We start from the raw sequence: 16,646 nt of genomic DNA, 5'->3' as shown, positions 1-16,646 counted from the left end.
GTTATTTATTGAGCTTTAAAACAAATGAATAACAACTCTTAATTGACTTATCGTACGATAAATAAAAATGAACTCGATAACTTTTCTGACCTCGATAAATTGCCATTTACATGAGGATGTGACTAGCAGTTTGAAAGGATGTACTTGAATTATTATTATATATTATCATTATGTCAGTGGTCTAAAATGGTCATACAACGGTGCCGACAATATTATCGTTTATCGCAATAATTTCCGGCAAAATGTATCCAACAAAATTAATTATCGTGAGAGGCCTATACATGAAACACACAAACAAATCTACAGACTGTAGGAGTAGAATACCTCTGCTACGCGCCGTTCGTTGGATGAGGCTGGATCTCTATTAAATTAAGAAAGGAATTGAAAACACCGGAATCAAAGTTATAACAAATTATCTGAGTTTACTTCTAGTAGGAAACCAAACACATATACAAGTTATACAGAGTACTCGAGTACCCCGGACTTTTTAGATTCGTGATGCGATGCGGCCAAAATGTATCGGGATCAAACCACCCATCGAACGAGAAGAGAGTGCCTTCTGTCAATGGTGCGATGCGGATACAGATTAACGGAGTCAACCAACTCACCAAACCCAAAAAGCATTTTTACACACACAAACAACAGTATTTCTATCTACTTTTGGGGCGGAGATTTGTCGATTCTTCCTTCCCACTTTTCTCCCAAGCGAACCAGAGAACGCCTGGGGAGGAGCTGTTTAGACTGCTAACCTCCCCCAAGTGTCCTGATTGGCTGGATTCGCTTCTGGCCGAGGTCAATCAGAGTTTCGAACAGAGTGAGACCCCAAACCACACTAGGTCAAAAGTCAATTCTTATCTCCGTCCCGATCTCCCCTCCCTACCTTTTCCAGGGGATCTTTTCCTATTTTACGATGTCTTTAACGACTTAGAAACAGCATCTGGCTCTTAGTGGTGATAAGGATCAATGTTGGTGTGTGAAACACAGAATCTCTAAGTCAGTGAATTTAAAAGTGAGAATAACATTCTTTTTCTAAGTGATTATACATACAACAGTTCAAACAATACATGTTTACTTCAATACAGTGTAGAATCATATCTTCTTACTTCAATCCCTCTTTTGATCTCACCTCACGAGATCAACATATAGCATTTGAAACATTACCACTGTCAATTTTCTTCTTACTGTGTCTGTTCCAACATTTATATAAACCCATCAGAAGTTGGGATATAGAGCACTTTAAACCTTTAGGAACAGTCCACAACAACAACTTATTATGACAGTGGAGGGAGAATAAAATATGTCTAAAAAGCAAAGTCCTTGTCAGCTGAGTCATCTTTACTCTTCCCTCAATGGTGGAACTGATGAGTCTAACACACAGTGAGCAGATACAAGGCACACAACAACAACCACATGTCACCAAAATGGCAATAAAAGTAGCCACAGAAATCAGAAAAGACATTATCATACTTTTCCCTCTTTTGGTAACACATAGTTCTGTAGAATAAAAAATACAAATCCCTTACATTATGGGATATAAAAATAAAGTTGAAAGTTCCTCAAAAAAATGGATTGTTCAGACAAAGTTCCACACCGGCTATATCAACCTGTTTCAGCGGGAAATGGAGTTCCCTGTGCCGTCTTGGTTTGCCATATCTTCGTCCCCCCAGCCCGCTGACGGCGGCTTCTGGGGTGCCTGCTAGAGAGATGTGGCCTGATTGTCCTCCCCCGGCCCGCTGATGGCGGCTTCCGGGTCGATGCTGGAGAGATGTCCTGATCCTCCTCCTCCGGCCCGCTGATGGCGCCTCCTGGGTCGACTGTTGGAGAGATGTCCTGATCCTCCTCCTCCGGTCTGCTGATGGCGCCTCCTGGGTCGACTGCCTTGACGAGAGCCAGATCTGTTCTGATGTCGTCCAGGGTCCTCGCGACGAGGGCCAACTCTGTCCTGATGTCGTCCAGGGTCCTCGCAGGTGTTTTTCCCGACCGCACACTGGCTCCAGTGGTACCAGTTGTCTCCCTTTCCATCTAGGCGAACGGCATGGGAGGTCCCCTCCAACCAGACGTAATCTGCTGTGTTGGCCTTGTGTTTCTCGGGTCCCCCTTTTGACGTCAGCAGCCTGTGTGGAGAAGTCTCATAACAAGCCCTTAAGTTGCTTTTGTATATGGTTTTGAAATCATCTCAAAAAATAAAAATAAAAAATAAAAATCAAAAATCCAAATAAAAATAAAAAATAGAACAAAAATAAAAATAAAACAAAAAAGGAACAAACTAACAAAACAAAAAATAACCAAAGCTAGATTATTTTAAATGTATCAATTTCTCTTAAAAGCAACAAATAAAACAAAACAAAAAATACCATAACTAGTATTTTAAATTGATAAATTTCTCCTAAAAACGTAATAATCTCACATACATATTGTCTGATGTATATCCTATCCTTTTCCCCCTTTTACTGAAATAGAACGCCGTTAACGGTGTTCCCATTTTCAGAAATATCGAGCCTTATACATCAGTTATTTAATATCAGCTATATATTTATTATTACTATTACTTATATATCAGGCATGAAATGTCAGCCTTCTTCCATGATTGACCTCGTCTACATTATCTGACTTATATTGATACGTGTCTGTTTGTATTTATTTAATATACTGGGCAATTATTGATAACCTTTTGAATCTCCCTCTTTTCTTAACAACTTGAGGTATGGCTATTTTGAAATCTGACTTGGTTAAGAGATGATTTGTTTATTGGTGAAAGGAACACTCTTCCCCTCAATGGTGTGGGGGTGGATATTCAGGGAGAGTTCCTTACAATCTCCAGATCTTCCTCTCAGTGTAGAGGCCATAAAACCTTTTAATGGGCTCTGTGGTCTGTTCAGATTTTAGATTTTCTTCCTCTCCAGAGGTCACGCCTGTCTTTGACCCTGTATGCTGCTTTGAGTCAGCAGCACCTCACGACAGAGAAAGTGTGAGATCTCTTCCCAAAAGTGTAAGTTCCCTTTTGAGCAACATAGCTCCACATTTAACACTCCCTGACTTGTTTGTAAAGCGTTCTTTAAGGCCTGAATCGAGTCTTCCGTTATGTAACGGAAAATCCCATTTCCAAAAAGGGTCAGTTCAATAGCCCTTATCATATTACCGCTCTGTGCTTGCATGCTAGGACCTATTGTCTTTGCCAGAGCTGCTGCTAGTCTTTCTACATGTATTAGCTCCATATTAGCAGGGTTCACTAACATGGTTGGTTGATCCAGTTTAAGATTTTCAATATCTTCCATTACTATTTCCAACATTCCTTATCCCTGAATATCAGGTCTAACAATGTGTTTTCCTTTAGGAGTATTAGATGGGATACTCATAAGTGGCATTTGTGAGCCCTTATCTCCTTAGGGTGGAGGTAGGGTCTCAGACATTATACCACCTTCTCGTTGCTCTCTGTCTCTCAAGTATTACACAGATTTGACTTTAAAAAAATCACACAGAGCTTCTCATACCTTATCATATCACATTCAGGCAAATTTTTATTGTGCGATGTTTATTTCAACAGATAGCGTGACTTCCAGAAGTAGGCTTCTACAATCTCCTCACGGTGATTGCGACTTCAGGTCAAGAGTTAAAAACTCAGTCAACAAAATCTCTTTATCGTCACGTTTAATGAGCCTGATTATCCCCACAACAGTTTTGTGATGAGATACGGTCGTTCCAAATAATTAGTTGGAGGTCGCGTCTCTCTCCTCCTCTATCACCCACCATATAACAATTACAGACATTTTATACATTTAAAGCACCACGAAAGGTAACCGCATTAATCAATCTGATCATGACCTGCGGGGAATGCAACCCTTTTTTACGCCTTTTGTAGTCTTTAATAAAAGCGCTTGCAAGGTAACCGCATTAATCAATCTTATCATGATCTGCGGGGAATTTAACCCTCTTTTTCTAGCCTTGCAGCCTTCGTATTTAGTGAGTGAAGGGCTGGGATCTACCCGCCACACTCAAACACTATTTTTGCTCTAGATCCAGGACTGAATACCCTTCTCTAAGCACTAATAATCTAATTTAACTAGAATATGTATTGTATTTCCCACCGTGACTAAAAACACTGAGAACGCTGCTGACAACTCTAAATTTTTTAGTATAATCAATCACAGATTTTTGATAATCAAAACAGGTGTCTGCTCACCTTTTGTATATGGCGCCTTGGTGTAGTTGTCAACAGTATCTCTGTGTCCTCCCCCTGGACTGGATTCTGTCCCCTGGCTATCGGTGTTCCTTTCTAGAGATCAGCTCACAAACGTCGGGAGTCACCACTTGTAGGAGTAGAATACCTCTGCTACGCGCCGTTCGTTGGATGAGGCTGGATCTCTATTAAATTAAGAAAGGAATTGAAAACACCGGAATCAAAGTTATAACAAATTATCTGAGTTTACTTCTAGTAGGAAACCAAACACATATACAAGTTATACAGAGTACTCGAGTACCCCGGACTTTTAGATTTGTGATGCGATGCGGATAAATGCATCGGGACCAGACAAACTCATCAAACGAGAAGAAATTGGACTTCAAGTTTGTGATTCGATGCGGACACAGATATCGGAACCAACAAACTCACCAAACCCAAAAGGCATTTTTACACACACAAACAACAGTATTTCTATCTACTTTTGGGGCGGAGATTTGTCGATTCTTCCTTCCCACTTTTCTCCCAAGCGAACCAGAGAACGCCTGGGGAGGAGCTGTTTAGACTGCTAACCTCCCCCAAGTGTCCTGATTGGCTGGATTCGCTTCTGGCCGAGGTCAATCAGAGTTTCGAACAGAGTGAGACCCCAAACCACACTAGGTCAAAAGTCAATTCTTATCTCCGTCCCGATCTCCCCTCCCTACCTTTTCCAGGGGATCTTTTCCTATTTTACGATGTCTTTAACGACTTAGAAACAGCATCTGGCTCTTAGTGGTGATAAGGATCAATGTTGGTGTGTGAAACACAGAATCTCTAAGTCAGTGAATTTAAAAGTGAGAATAACATTCTTTTTCTAAGTGATTATACATACAACAGTTCAAACAATACATGTTTACTTCAATACAGTGTAGAATCATATCTTCTTACTTCAAGACTTACTCCAAACTGCCAAATATATTAATTAACACACTCTCACTCTCATATACTCTTTGACTCTATTTTGGCCTAGTAGAACAATAAGCAGCAGACTTTGACTTTTTTATCATTTCTACTGGATCTTAGATCTGCGCATGCGCAATACGGGTCGGCAGTTGCGGCTCCAGAGTATTTTTGTTGGGTAATCTATGTTAGGGCTAACCCATACAGTGGTGGGGCTCAAGTCAGTATTTGCAATGTAATTACATACACGCTCCCCCCGACAGTGAAACGCCACGCGTGAGGTTTAGATTATTTCCCTGTCTCAATCCGAATTGAACTGTATGAAATAAAAAGGCACATTTGTCTTGTAGTAAATAAAAAGGGCGACCTGGAGCCAATCCTGCAATTTCCCCACAAGTGAAAGAGTTGACATGCTGAAAACCCAACCCCTGCAGGGGGGGGGGGGGTCTGGGGGGATTCTCCCCCAGGAGATTTTTTGAAATACTAACATAAAATACACATTCTGGTACTCTCTTGAGAAGAAAAATAAATAAATCTATTACTACACGACATATTTAAAAAAATGAATGCCATTTTAGTTTTTTGTGACTTTGTTCTGAAAGCTGAACCTGCTGCTCCTCACAGAGAGAAGAGGGAAGAGGCTGTGTGAATTACTTTACATTGTGGATAAGGGTGGATAGCCCCCATTGTTCTGTGTGTCAAAATGAAAGACAGCCCACACACCTATCAATCATCAAACCGTGGGGTCTTATTTCATTACGTGTTGATTTCTATCAACACGTAATGTTGTATCGATGTATATAGAGATGTACTACAGCAAAAGTATTCTCCGTCGGGACTTCCTGCAACAACACCACGCCGTTATCGTGATTCTGATTGGCCAGAAGACATTATCAAAGATGTTCTATTGAGAAGACGATCACTACGTGACAAAAGTTTTCAAAACCGTTTCTAGTCTTCGGTATTCTTGTTTTTGGCGTGAGAATAGTTTGGGCAGCGTGAGAGCGTGAGATTGAGAGTGAAAGCGTGTGTCACACGCCAGATGCGTGAGAGTTGGCAACCCTGTGCTAGCTGTTCCAGTTAAGCTAAGCTAACTGGATCCAGCTTCATAGTATCTTGACATTAGAGTAGTTTCAATATTCTGTAAACAAAAATCCATTAAATAACTAAATAGACAGGCAACCAGGAAGTCACTGCTTCTCGCGAATTAATAGTCAAGCACCCACCAGTAACCCTACATCTTCTTGCTATAACTTTACTGATTATACATGCTAATAGCTAAGCTTTAGAGATGCTGGTTGTTACATTTAGGGGCCTGTGGATAGAGCCAGGCTAGCTGTTTGTTGTTGTTAGGCTACAATTCTCTATGCTATGAAGCTAAGGGTAATTGGATCAAATAGGTAGCCCTTTTTGGCAGCTTTCATGAGTATCAGTTTCAGATCTGCCCTTCAGCACATGAATCTTTCCCTAACTCCTTTTTTAATTTGTTTTCTAGGCATCAGGCCCTTTTGTGGCAGGAAATAACTTTTCACTGGCGGATGTGATGGTTTTTCCAAGCGTCGCTTATCTCTACCGCTTTGGGTATGTGCATTAAATCACTGAAAATGACTTAAAACTGCTTGACAATATGAATGCATGGATAACCAAGTATACCATACAAAGAGAAAACATCTGTAATTTGAAGTTAACACCATCTTGTATTCCTTCTTTAGGTTTTGTGAAGAGCGTTACCCTAAACTGGCAGCTTACTATAACTCTCTGAAGGACAGATCCAGCATCAAAACCTCCTGGCCTCCGACCTGGCTGGAGAGCCCAGGACAGGACCTCCTGAAAGACATTTGAGACTGAGATTTGTCACCACTCCTTGCCTTGCACTTATCTAGCTGGCTGCATTTTTAGGAAATGTGCATTGCTCCTACTGTTGTTATTCCTTTACATAATGTGCTTGACTTAAACTGTGGATACTGTTGTTGTGCTTATAACGAAAACAATAAAAAATTGATTGTTGAAAGTTTCTGTGCTTTTATTATTCATTCAAGGTCAGTTTACACGGATCCAACTTGATGCCCATGTTTGACTGGAATATGTTTTACAGAGGTCTGTGTCTCGGGGAGCTATAGTATGTTTCTACACAAAGATATTTGACCATATTAAATCTAGTGTCTCACTGGAAGTTTGAAGGTTTGACAGCAGATGGTGCTAAACCCAAATAAACAACTGCTGCTTTTACAGTCCTTTGACTTGGCTTTGCATTTAGCTGCCTGACCCTGCAGAGTTTCTGTCTTTCCCTGTAGGCTATGTCCCGAGGTGGCAACACACTGTAAAAAGATTATGAACCTTCAATGTTTTCATTTAAAAACATCGATAGACTCCTATTGCTTTTTATGGCGTTTTTAGTTTTTAGAAAAATGTTGACGATATACTGAGGTCAAAGTATTGGTTTTAAATGTGGGCACCCAATAATAACATAGTTTGTCTTTGGCTATGCTCAAAGTCCTTTTTAATCTTTTTAGGTCAACTGAGCAAAAGTAAACATTTACATATTGTGAACTCGGCAATGTTACATGTTGCTGAGTTCAATCAATGAACCAAAAGCATACATTAATGTACACAGAATCTTTAAACAATGTTTGACCTCTGACCAAGAGCCACTGCCTATTTGTCCCAACTGCAGGAATGTATAACCCAGTCCATAGTTGATTCAAAGACATTGCTCTAAAGAAGTGGTAGCTTGGATGAAGAAGCTCTGTGAACACCCCTTGGGTTTTAAGGAAATGGCACAGTCCAATCAGCCACAGATCTACATAGACAGGTGCGATTCAGCAGCTCAGGCCTTTGGCGGGAAGAAGGTGAGCTGCAAGACACTGACAAGAACCGGGTTAAAACTTTACAATTACAAATTTGACCAGATTGCTTGCACTCAGTCCAGTAAAATAAAGTGTGTTTAAGTGTCTGTTTGTGTGTGTGGTGTTAAACAGTGACAGAAAGGATGTCATTAAGGTGTGATATCTGTTGTGAGGCTTTTATGCCGCGTTTCCACTACACAGCCTCGCTCGGCCCCGCTCGGCCTCCTTTGGCCGCGCCCGGCCTCGTTAGGACCAGCTCACTTTGTGGCGCGTTTCCATTACAGTTTAGGAACCGGGTCAGTATCTATAGTAACAGTGTAGGCGGAGCGACGCTGCTTAAAACTGCCGTGACGTCATCTTCAATGCGACACAACAATGGAGATGTGAAAGCGATCGTTTGCTTGTTTTTTGCTGTGTGGTTTATTATCACAAGAAATAGACAAGAGTTGTTTCGAAAGAGGCGACGTATAGCAAGACGAGGTATAGAAGAAGCTGACGCGAGAGTTCGGGCAGTCCTCCTACGCCGCAGAGACTACAGGACGACTCGAATCACTACTAACTACAATGCTACTTGGTAAGCTAACGTTCGCTAACTAGCAATGTGTTTAGGCTCACTCTCCCTATACGACCAAAGTATTTCAAGTATTTAATTAATTGTAGCTACCACTTTTACGTATTAAAATATGTATGCTCTTGTTTGTGTATTTCAGAAGTTACCGACCGAGCTACCGAGTGGTGGAATGTGATTGTTCCATCTTTCACACACTCAGTGGGTGGAGAACTTCAGGATGCCTGAGGAAAACCTACGTGTAATACCTAAATATTCATTGTATTGTATTGAACATAAATACATCTTTTCTTTTTCACATACATGTGTTTGTCAAATTATTTAAACCAAAAAAATGTTATCAGAATTGACTATTTAGTAAATATTTGAATTTCAAGCACCAGTACTGCCCCCATAATAATAATCTAATAAATTAAGCAAATATCAAAGCAAACTATAAACATAAATACAAAAGTGTAAAACACAACAGAACTATATTCATAAATGCAAGTGTAAAAAATTGTTAACATGGATGGAGGCTAAAGTATCCACAGCATAAAATAATATGATTATGATGGTTTGTCTGAAAGACACAGCCTCAAGGTTCAAGGTTTTTTATTTTGTCATACGAACATAGCTAGTGTAGTTATGACAATGAACATCTTAGGTCACAGGCTCCTCCAACAGTGCAACACAATAACCCAGATCAACAGAAATATAGTGCAAGTAAATATTAAGCGCTGTGCACCGCTCTCTTTGTATAGGTGTTTTCTTTTGTTCTCTTCTCTTTGAAATATATAAGCAATGTGTTTGAGTCTAGCACAACGAGGGTATTACAATTGAGTAATTTTTCTACATGTATTTATCATGTATTCTTAATACCATTATGTAATGTTATGTTTTAGAGGAGGACCTCAAGCTAGCAAACTCAATTTCAAACAGTATGCAGAGTTGTCCTGCTAAAGAGTTAAAATGTATTATTTAACCAAGTATTTATTCTCTTATTTGCTTTAATTGCAACAGATGATAAAGGTTTCACTGTGATAAGTATTCTCTTAAATCCATAAACCCCTGTACAGTGCTTTGTGGACGATGGTGTTTATGATATTTCTGACTGCAGAGGGACGCCTAGATGATGCCATCTTTCTGTGCGATCGCTGGTGGGTGCAATTATTTATCAACAAGCAATAAGATAAGACATGGCATTGATTCTGCTGGGCCAGTTGCCGTTCCTGCAGGGCCAGATCGTCTCCTCCTCGGTTTGTGCTGTTGATGCAGAGGACGTTGTTCGGAACTGTTCCTCCTCGCTAGTCCCAATGTAATCATCTAGAACAGAAACATGACTTGTAAATTCCACAAACTACTGCAGCACAATACTATAAATAGCAACAACAACTATAGAAAAGACAAACTGAACGTAAACAATGGCACATATGGTGTTAGCAAACAATAGCTCTCGCTAATGCTATCTGCCTAGCTAGCCTTCGGGGCTCCATCGGGGTTGTCGAACATAAATGTAAGGATAAAATAGACTTATTTGTTAGAAGTGAGCTTTAAAACAGATAGGGACACAAAGCAGGGACACAAAGCAGGGACACAAAGCTTTCAAGCAAATAACACAGCGTTAGCAAAAACGTACCATGCAGACTCCAGTAACGCCGTTGGAGAGTCCAGTGTCTGTGTAGAGACCTCCTGAAAGACTTTGATATTGCGAGTTGTCCCGTCGAGCACCCGCTGGACCTTATCATCTGCAATATAATGGACGTCGTCACTTCCTCGACCGACCATGGTGTGCTTTTCTTTGCCATTGTTGTAGCTCCTCCGTTAACAAAAATGCTGTTTGTAAAAATGGATTATCTCGCGCGCAGATTGTGACGATTCTCTCCGACCAATCAGCAGCCGAGAGCGTTGACGTCACAAACACAGCCTGGTTGTCTTTGGCCCTGGCCCCACGATTTTATGAGGCCAGAAAAACTGAGAATTAGGACCAGCCGGCCGGTACTAGGCCAAGTGGAAACGCAACCACAAACGGGCCGCTGACGTCACAGCCCTCTTAAACCGGGCTGCGCGCTGTAGTGGAAACGCGCCATTAGTTAGTCTTCACAATATAAAAAAAGCTAATAGACTTTCAGGGCAACATTTTATAAAAGACTGACTTTAAAATCAATGATGTGCAACTTTGATGATTAGCCTACTAAACAACCCTTTGGCCAAAGTACAGTTGCAAAACAAACTATTTCACTGCAGTTATATGGAAACAAACATAAAACACATTTTAAAACTTGCTGCTTAAGCATAACACGTGGCAGGGTTCTGCATGCCATAACAAAAAAAAGCATACTAATTATAAAACAGCAAAATCACATTTACTGTAAATTGTAAAAAAAAAAAGTAAGGATAAGGTCAACTGAGGAAAAGTAAACAGAACTCTTGTTACATTCGATAGTGATCTGGACTTTGAAAAGGCTAATAGACTTAAAGGTTCATAGTTCGTGAACAGCCTTTAGTTCATTTGCAACTTGGATGATTACTGCAGTTGCAGAAACAGCTGTTTCACTGCAGTTGTGCTTCAAGAATCTGTATTGGTTTCCAAACTGAGAAGATGGAAACACATTTGATTTTGGTTGGTCTGCTGTCTCTCTGCAGCCTCTCCTTAAGTCAAGGTAATTACGCTACATTATATATATTGTAATTTGACTATTTATGTGTGGCAGAATGTATTAACTATGTACATTTCTTTAGTTTGTAACACACAGCTTCTGGAGAATGTGGATTTCCCAGGAACGGACATCAAATTTGAATACTCTCCAGATGCTGACCACTGTCAGCAGCTTTGCACCCAGCACCCTTCCTGTCTCTTCTTTACCTTCGTACGCGCTGACTGGACAAGAGATTTGAGGTATGACAAGCAGTACACAAGTAATTAGAAATAAACTAGTTATATTTTCCTGAGAATTTTGACTTCTCTTTCAGAAAACAGTGAAAATAATTTTTATCACTGGAACTGGAAAATTTGACCAATAATTCAAACCCAACTTTTTTATTAATTTTTTAAGCTTTTTTCTAAACTCAATGCTAAACTCAATGTAAATGAAAAAACAAACATGCAGATTATTATATTAGCTCTTTCACAGCCCTACATTATGTATTGTCTTTAAAAACTGCTCTATTTGCTCATTGGGTAAGTTTTGTGGGTAGGCTACTAGTTATTTTTACTATCATTGGTGTCTGTTGGATTTTTAAAGGTTTTAAGTAAAAAGACCCATTAATCTCTGCAGGCATTTCTACTGCTACTTAAAGACCACTACTTCTGGAAATGTTGCAGTTCAGAAACCATTAAAGGGCGTCACCTCTGGGTTTTCTCTCAAAGCCTGCACCCCAGAATTACGTAAGCTCACAGAAACAGTTTATAACCAATATGAAGAGTATTAGTTAATAAGCTATATGTGATAACACTAATTTACTCTCTGTCTCTGTCTGCCAGAGCCTTGTCTGCCTAAGGTGTACCCCGGTGTGGACTTCTTGGGGGCCGACTACACTGCTTTGTTCACAGCGGACCATGAGGAGTGCCAGAGAGCCTGCACGCAGGACCCTGGCTGTCAGTTCTTTACTTTTGTACATGAAGACTTTGGAACAGAGACTATCAGGTGAACCGGGATCACATAATGTAACATTGCTGTAGAAAAGTGCCTTAAACCATGCTCTTAAACGGCCAGAAAGGCTACTGTATGGCTTCAAAAACCGTAGTCCACAAACCAGTGGGTGACGTCCAGCTGGCTATGTCCACTTCTTATACACAATCTTGTGATAATGATACCAGGATGGTAACAGAGTGAAGAGTTTGCTCTTGCACCAAAAGGTTGGCCACATGTGATAGGCTCTACAATGCCCTAAATATGTGTTTTCCTGTGTTGTATTTTAGGTTCAAGTGCTTCCTTAAATATAGCCCGTCAATACCAGCTCCTCCGACTGTGGAAAGACGGACTGGTTCAGTATGTGGATTCTCCCAAAACGTGCATCTGCCTCAACAGTCTACCACAGGTACACAAGCAGTCATATCAAAACCATTAGGTAAACCTCCTGTACGTTTCTAAGCATGTTTTTTTAATGTGTTTCTTACAGCATGTGAGGGCAAGCTTTTTCCATCCATTAGCGTCCCGCGAAGCAACCTGAAGACTCTTCCTGGTGTCTGTCCTGATCACTGTCGGGCGTTGTGCTCTGCTCACCCAGCCTGCACCTTCTTCTCTTTCGACAGGTATTTCTTCTTTCCTATGTATCCATAAGAACATTCTTGGGAGTCGGGAGGCCTGATAATTTATTCCGGCAAATTACTCAGACCTCTCACCTCTATTAACTCCTGAAGAACCAGGTTCAATTAACTGCTGTTTCAATTCAGACGACCCGCTAAATCTGTTTAAGCGATCCCGAAGGATTTTGATATCAGTAATGAGGTGTGGCCCTACCTAAGTGTGAGTGTGGCAGATGTGCGTTTCTTACCTTTCAAGCAGGAGAGGATAGCGCAGATGTCTTTTAAGTTACCCCAATCCAAAAGGTGGGATCAGTTTATTTGAAGAAAAATGGTCCACACTTGTACAGGGTTTTTACCTTCTCTCGTTACAACATTACAATCATACTTAAAACATAGTCATGCTGTGGTCATTTTCTAATCTGAAACCTTAATTCATAGTTTAGACATTAAGTCTTCCGGCATAATCCAAAGGAATCTCCTCATGGATTGCCAGGGCTAACATTCAAACCTATAGCCTGACAACATTCAGAGGCAGCTCCTCATAAATGATCAGTAAGAATTACCAGTATTCAAACTTTCATCCAACAATTCACTCAGCATTCAATAAACAGAAATGTAAAGCAATATTTACCAGAGAGCTTAGCGGAGAGAGAGCATACCAGGGGACCCCCCCCCCCCTTCTCTCTCTCTCTCTCTCTCTCTCTCTCTCTCTCTCTCCTCTCTCCTCTCTCTCTCTCTCTCTCCTCTCATCTCTTCTCCTCTTGCTCTCTCTCTCTCTCCTCTCTCTCTCTCTCTCTCTCGTTCTCTCTCTCTCTCTCTCTCTCCTCCCTCTCTCTCCAGACATATTCTATGGCTATGGCATAAGACACACCTTCCCATATTTGTGTAAAAAGGTCATGACCTCGAGTGTGCAGGACTGGAAAATATTATTCTCGGCTATGGCACAAACACCTTTTTGGGGCCTCAGTTCTTTTTCACTAAGTCAGGAGCCCCCCTCCTTGTGCACCGCTGTAGGAAGAGGGAAGAAACTGTCTCCCCTCCCTTATCAGTGACACCCATAAATCATAATAGGCCTCAATCTCAACTTAACAAACCACTTGTTTTTTGTTTATACTGTAAATATAGAAAATCATAAAATATATGGAAATCTCAACAACATGCAATGAGGTATCATAGAGTGTCTATTATTACTAGCCAATGTGTTGTTTTAGAAAGTATCTTAACTCTCCTCTCTGTGATTTTTTTATTTTATTAAGGGTTTTATTTGCTTTCTTTCTTTCTTTCATGCAGTAATGAATTTAAATGTCACCTGAAGAACAACAGAGACAAAATGGAGACAATAGCTAAAGAAGGATCCACAACTGGTTTTCCTGAACGCTTCTGTCAGCTGGATGAGAGTATGTATCACTGATCAACGCTAAAACTGTCAGATAGGGAAAGCTTTCAGTGCAACACCTAGACCATCTGCAATAGCTTTGGTTTGATGATGGACTCATTCAAACAATTGAATGTAGATAGTGTCAAATGTAGATTGCTTGAACAGGGGTTGAATGTGGTGCTTATGCATATTCAGCAGAGGTGAAAGAAGTACGTGTTAGTGTATCACAATATGTCAAAAGTAACTGAGTGTTAAATAAATGTAAAAAGTCTATATTTGTCTTCAAAATGTATGTAAGTAACATTAAATGTAAATACTCATGTAAAGTACAATCATGTCTAAATAGTACTTGTGTATTGTACTTGAGTAAATGTACTTAGATAGTCATTGTGTTGCATACAGGCACCCCTGTTTGAAGAAATAGAGTAATAAAGTATTGGCATACATTTATTAGTTCCCTCTGGAACTAATGCAGGTATTCTGATTCTGAAAAAATAATCAAAATGTATTATAAGTGAAGTATTTATGTGGTTTAGCCTGCAGTAGAAGTTAACCCTGGTTCTCTCTGCTTACAGATTGGCTTAAGGTTGCTCACGATGGAGTGGCTTTCGATGGTTCTGATATCCGTTTCGAGCTGATGGACGATGCAGACTCCTGTCAGAGGAAATGTACTGAGGATCCTCTCTGCCAGTTCTACGAATACGTCACTGAAGCCGCCCATGACCGAGATTACTGGTATAGTATAGTCTTAATGCATGCATACAAAAGTACATTTTGTATTTTAAAAATACAATTGAGGTAATCTTTTAACATTAAATCCTCATTGTAACACACTTTATAATTTGATTACAGCTGTATTTATGGTGCATAATTGAGATTGTGTTGATTTTGTTTTCTAGGCGTCGCTGCTATTTCAAGCGTACCATCACCATGCCTGCTCCGCCTAAAATCACCAAACTTGAGAAGGTTACATCCGGCTTCCAGCTGAGGTCCTGTGTGTATACTGCTTCACCCACACGTCGTGTAGATGTAAGCAGCACCGTTTGATTTCTGTTTAAACTGCAGAGGATTCTTTTTGTGTGTAAACAAGAGTAATAAAACAGAAAGAAAACCAGTTTGCTTTCAGCCTGCTTTATTCAACTAAAAGCGAACTAATCACACAATCACTTTACAGAATTAATCGAGATTTTGAGGAAGATGTATGACAAGGAAAACTGTCTAATTTTGTCAGTTTAGCCGTTACATCTCCTTGTTCTCTCTTGTCCTTTCTCTTTTGAGCGCCGCTCTTGTGCTTTGGTTTGCTGTAGGCCTACATTATTAATGCAAGCTATTCAATTTGTTATAATGCTGCCAAACTTGCTGCTTCTAGCTACAGTACCTATAACTTTGAGGTTGATGAAACGGTAGCTCGTCACGCAAGGTATCACATGACATGAAAGGGAGCAAGGTCATTGGACAGACTAATTACAAATTAATTTAGGTTGCTTGGTTACTTTGAAGACTGCGTGAAGCGGTCAATACCATTGGGGCCCCCCCCCAAGAAAATATATAGCCTATATATTAAAATATATATATGGGCCCCTGGCCGGCTGCACCGTCGATAGCAAAGATATTAAAATAGTCCTTAGTGATTCTACACCTATATTTAGAAATGGTGCGCTGCTTGCGATTGAGAATAATAACACCTAGATTTGTTATCACACTTCAACACAACTTCACAATGTTATCATGGTTTCGTTTTTATTTTATATTCCTCCAGTAATATTGACCTCACTATTACCTGTTGCGTGCAATATTTGACAGCTGAAAACTCAGTGACTCAGCACTTTTCATGTACCTCTGCACACGTAGAGTAAACCAGCTCTGGCAATCATTAAACTGAACAGGCTGCGACTGTATAATGCATCCATGACGTGTTTACATATAATTTACACTTTCTTTGTGTATCTTTCTCTGATTCAGTGTTTGAACTCGAGAGTTTGAGTTGAGTAGCTGCCACTATCAAAGCTGTCATGTTTTGATGCATGAATCACAATTCATTCATTCAGGATCATTCCGAGTTATCTAGGAGGCTGTGGCTCAGTGGATAGTGTGCTGGACTTCGAATCAGGGGATAGCAAGTTCGAGTCCCACTGCAGTCAGCATGTCGTTGTGTCCCGGAAGACACTTCACCCCAAATTGCTCCTGTGGCGATTGTCCACAGTACTGAATGTATGTAAGTCGCTTTGGATAAAAGTGTCTAACAAATGACATGTAATCTAAGATTTGAAAAAAACATTGGGTCGTTTGATTGCACCGATGACATTCTACCTCTTCATATTGTTTCATTGCATTCCTAAAGTTCCAATTTTGTTGTCTTAATCGGTATGCAGGCTGTCTTTAGTTAAACGTGTTTGTCCTGGTTGTACCTCGAGTCCTGCACTTTTGTAGATTTGACAGCAGAGGGCACTGAACCACATGTTCCTGACATTCAGTTCCTCCAATGTACACCAAAACAGGAACTCCAATGT

The 16,646-nt window shown here is 40.3% G+C and overlaps 1 protein-coding gene and 1 long non-coding RNA gene across 2 annotated transcripts; both read left to right on the top strand.

Moving 5' to 3' along the window:
- Nucleotides 1-6,587: 6,587 nt before the first annotated feature.
- Nucleotides 6,588-7,130, top strand: LOC117477908. The gene is made up of 2 exons (XR_004555373.1): nt 6,588-6,697; nt 6,829-7,130. It is a non-coding gene; the product is annotated as an uncharacterized LOC117477908 (long non-coding RNA).
- A 3,884-nt stretch (nt 7,131-11,014) lies between these two features.
- LOC117477907 (coagulation factor XI-like) lies at nt 11,015-15,250 on the top strand. Its single transcript, XM_034124705.1, has 9 exons — nt 11,015-11,172; nt 11,252-11,408; nt 11,788-11,897; nt 11,994-12,156; nt 12,432-12,550; nt 12,632-12,764; nt 14,049-14,155; nt 14,712-14,871; nt 15,036-15,250. Exons 1-9 carry the CDS (start codon nt 11,112-11,114, stop codon nt 15,181-15,183), a joined length of 1,158 nt encoding a protein of 385 aa, XP_033980596.1. The 5' UTR covers nt 11,015-11,111; the 3' UTR covers nt 15,184-15,250.
- The last annotated feature ends 1,396 nt before the right edge of the window (nt 15,251-16,646 follow it).

Source organism: Trematomus bernacchii, unplaced genomic scaffold (genome assembly GCF_902827165.1).
Source record: "Trematomus bernacchii unplaced genomic scaffold, fTreBer1.1, whole genome shotgun sequence".
In the NCBI taxonomy this organism is placed as follows: Eukaryota; Metazoa; Chordata; class Actinopteri; order Perciformes; family Nototheniidae; genus Trematomus; species Trematomus bernacchii.
The sequence above is the reverse complement of the archived record's forward strand: the minus strand, read 5'-3'. Positions and strand labels throughout refer to the sequence as shown.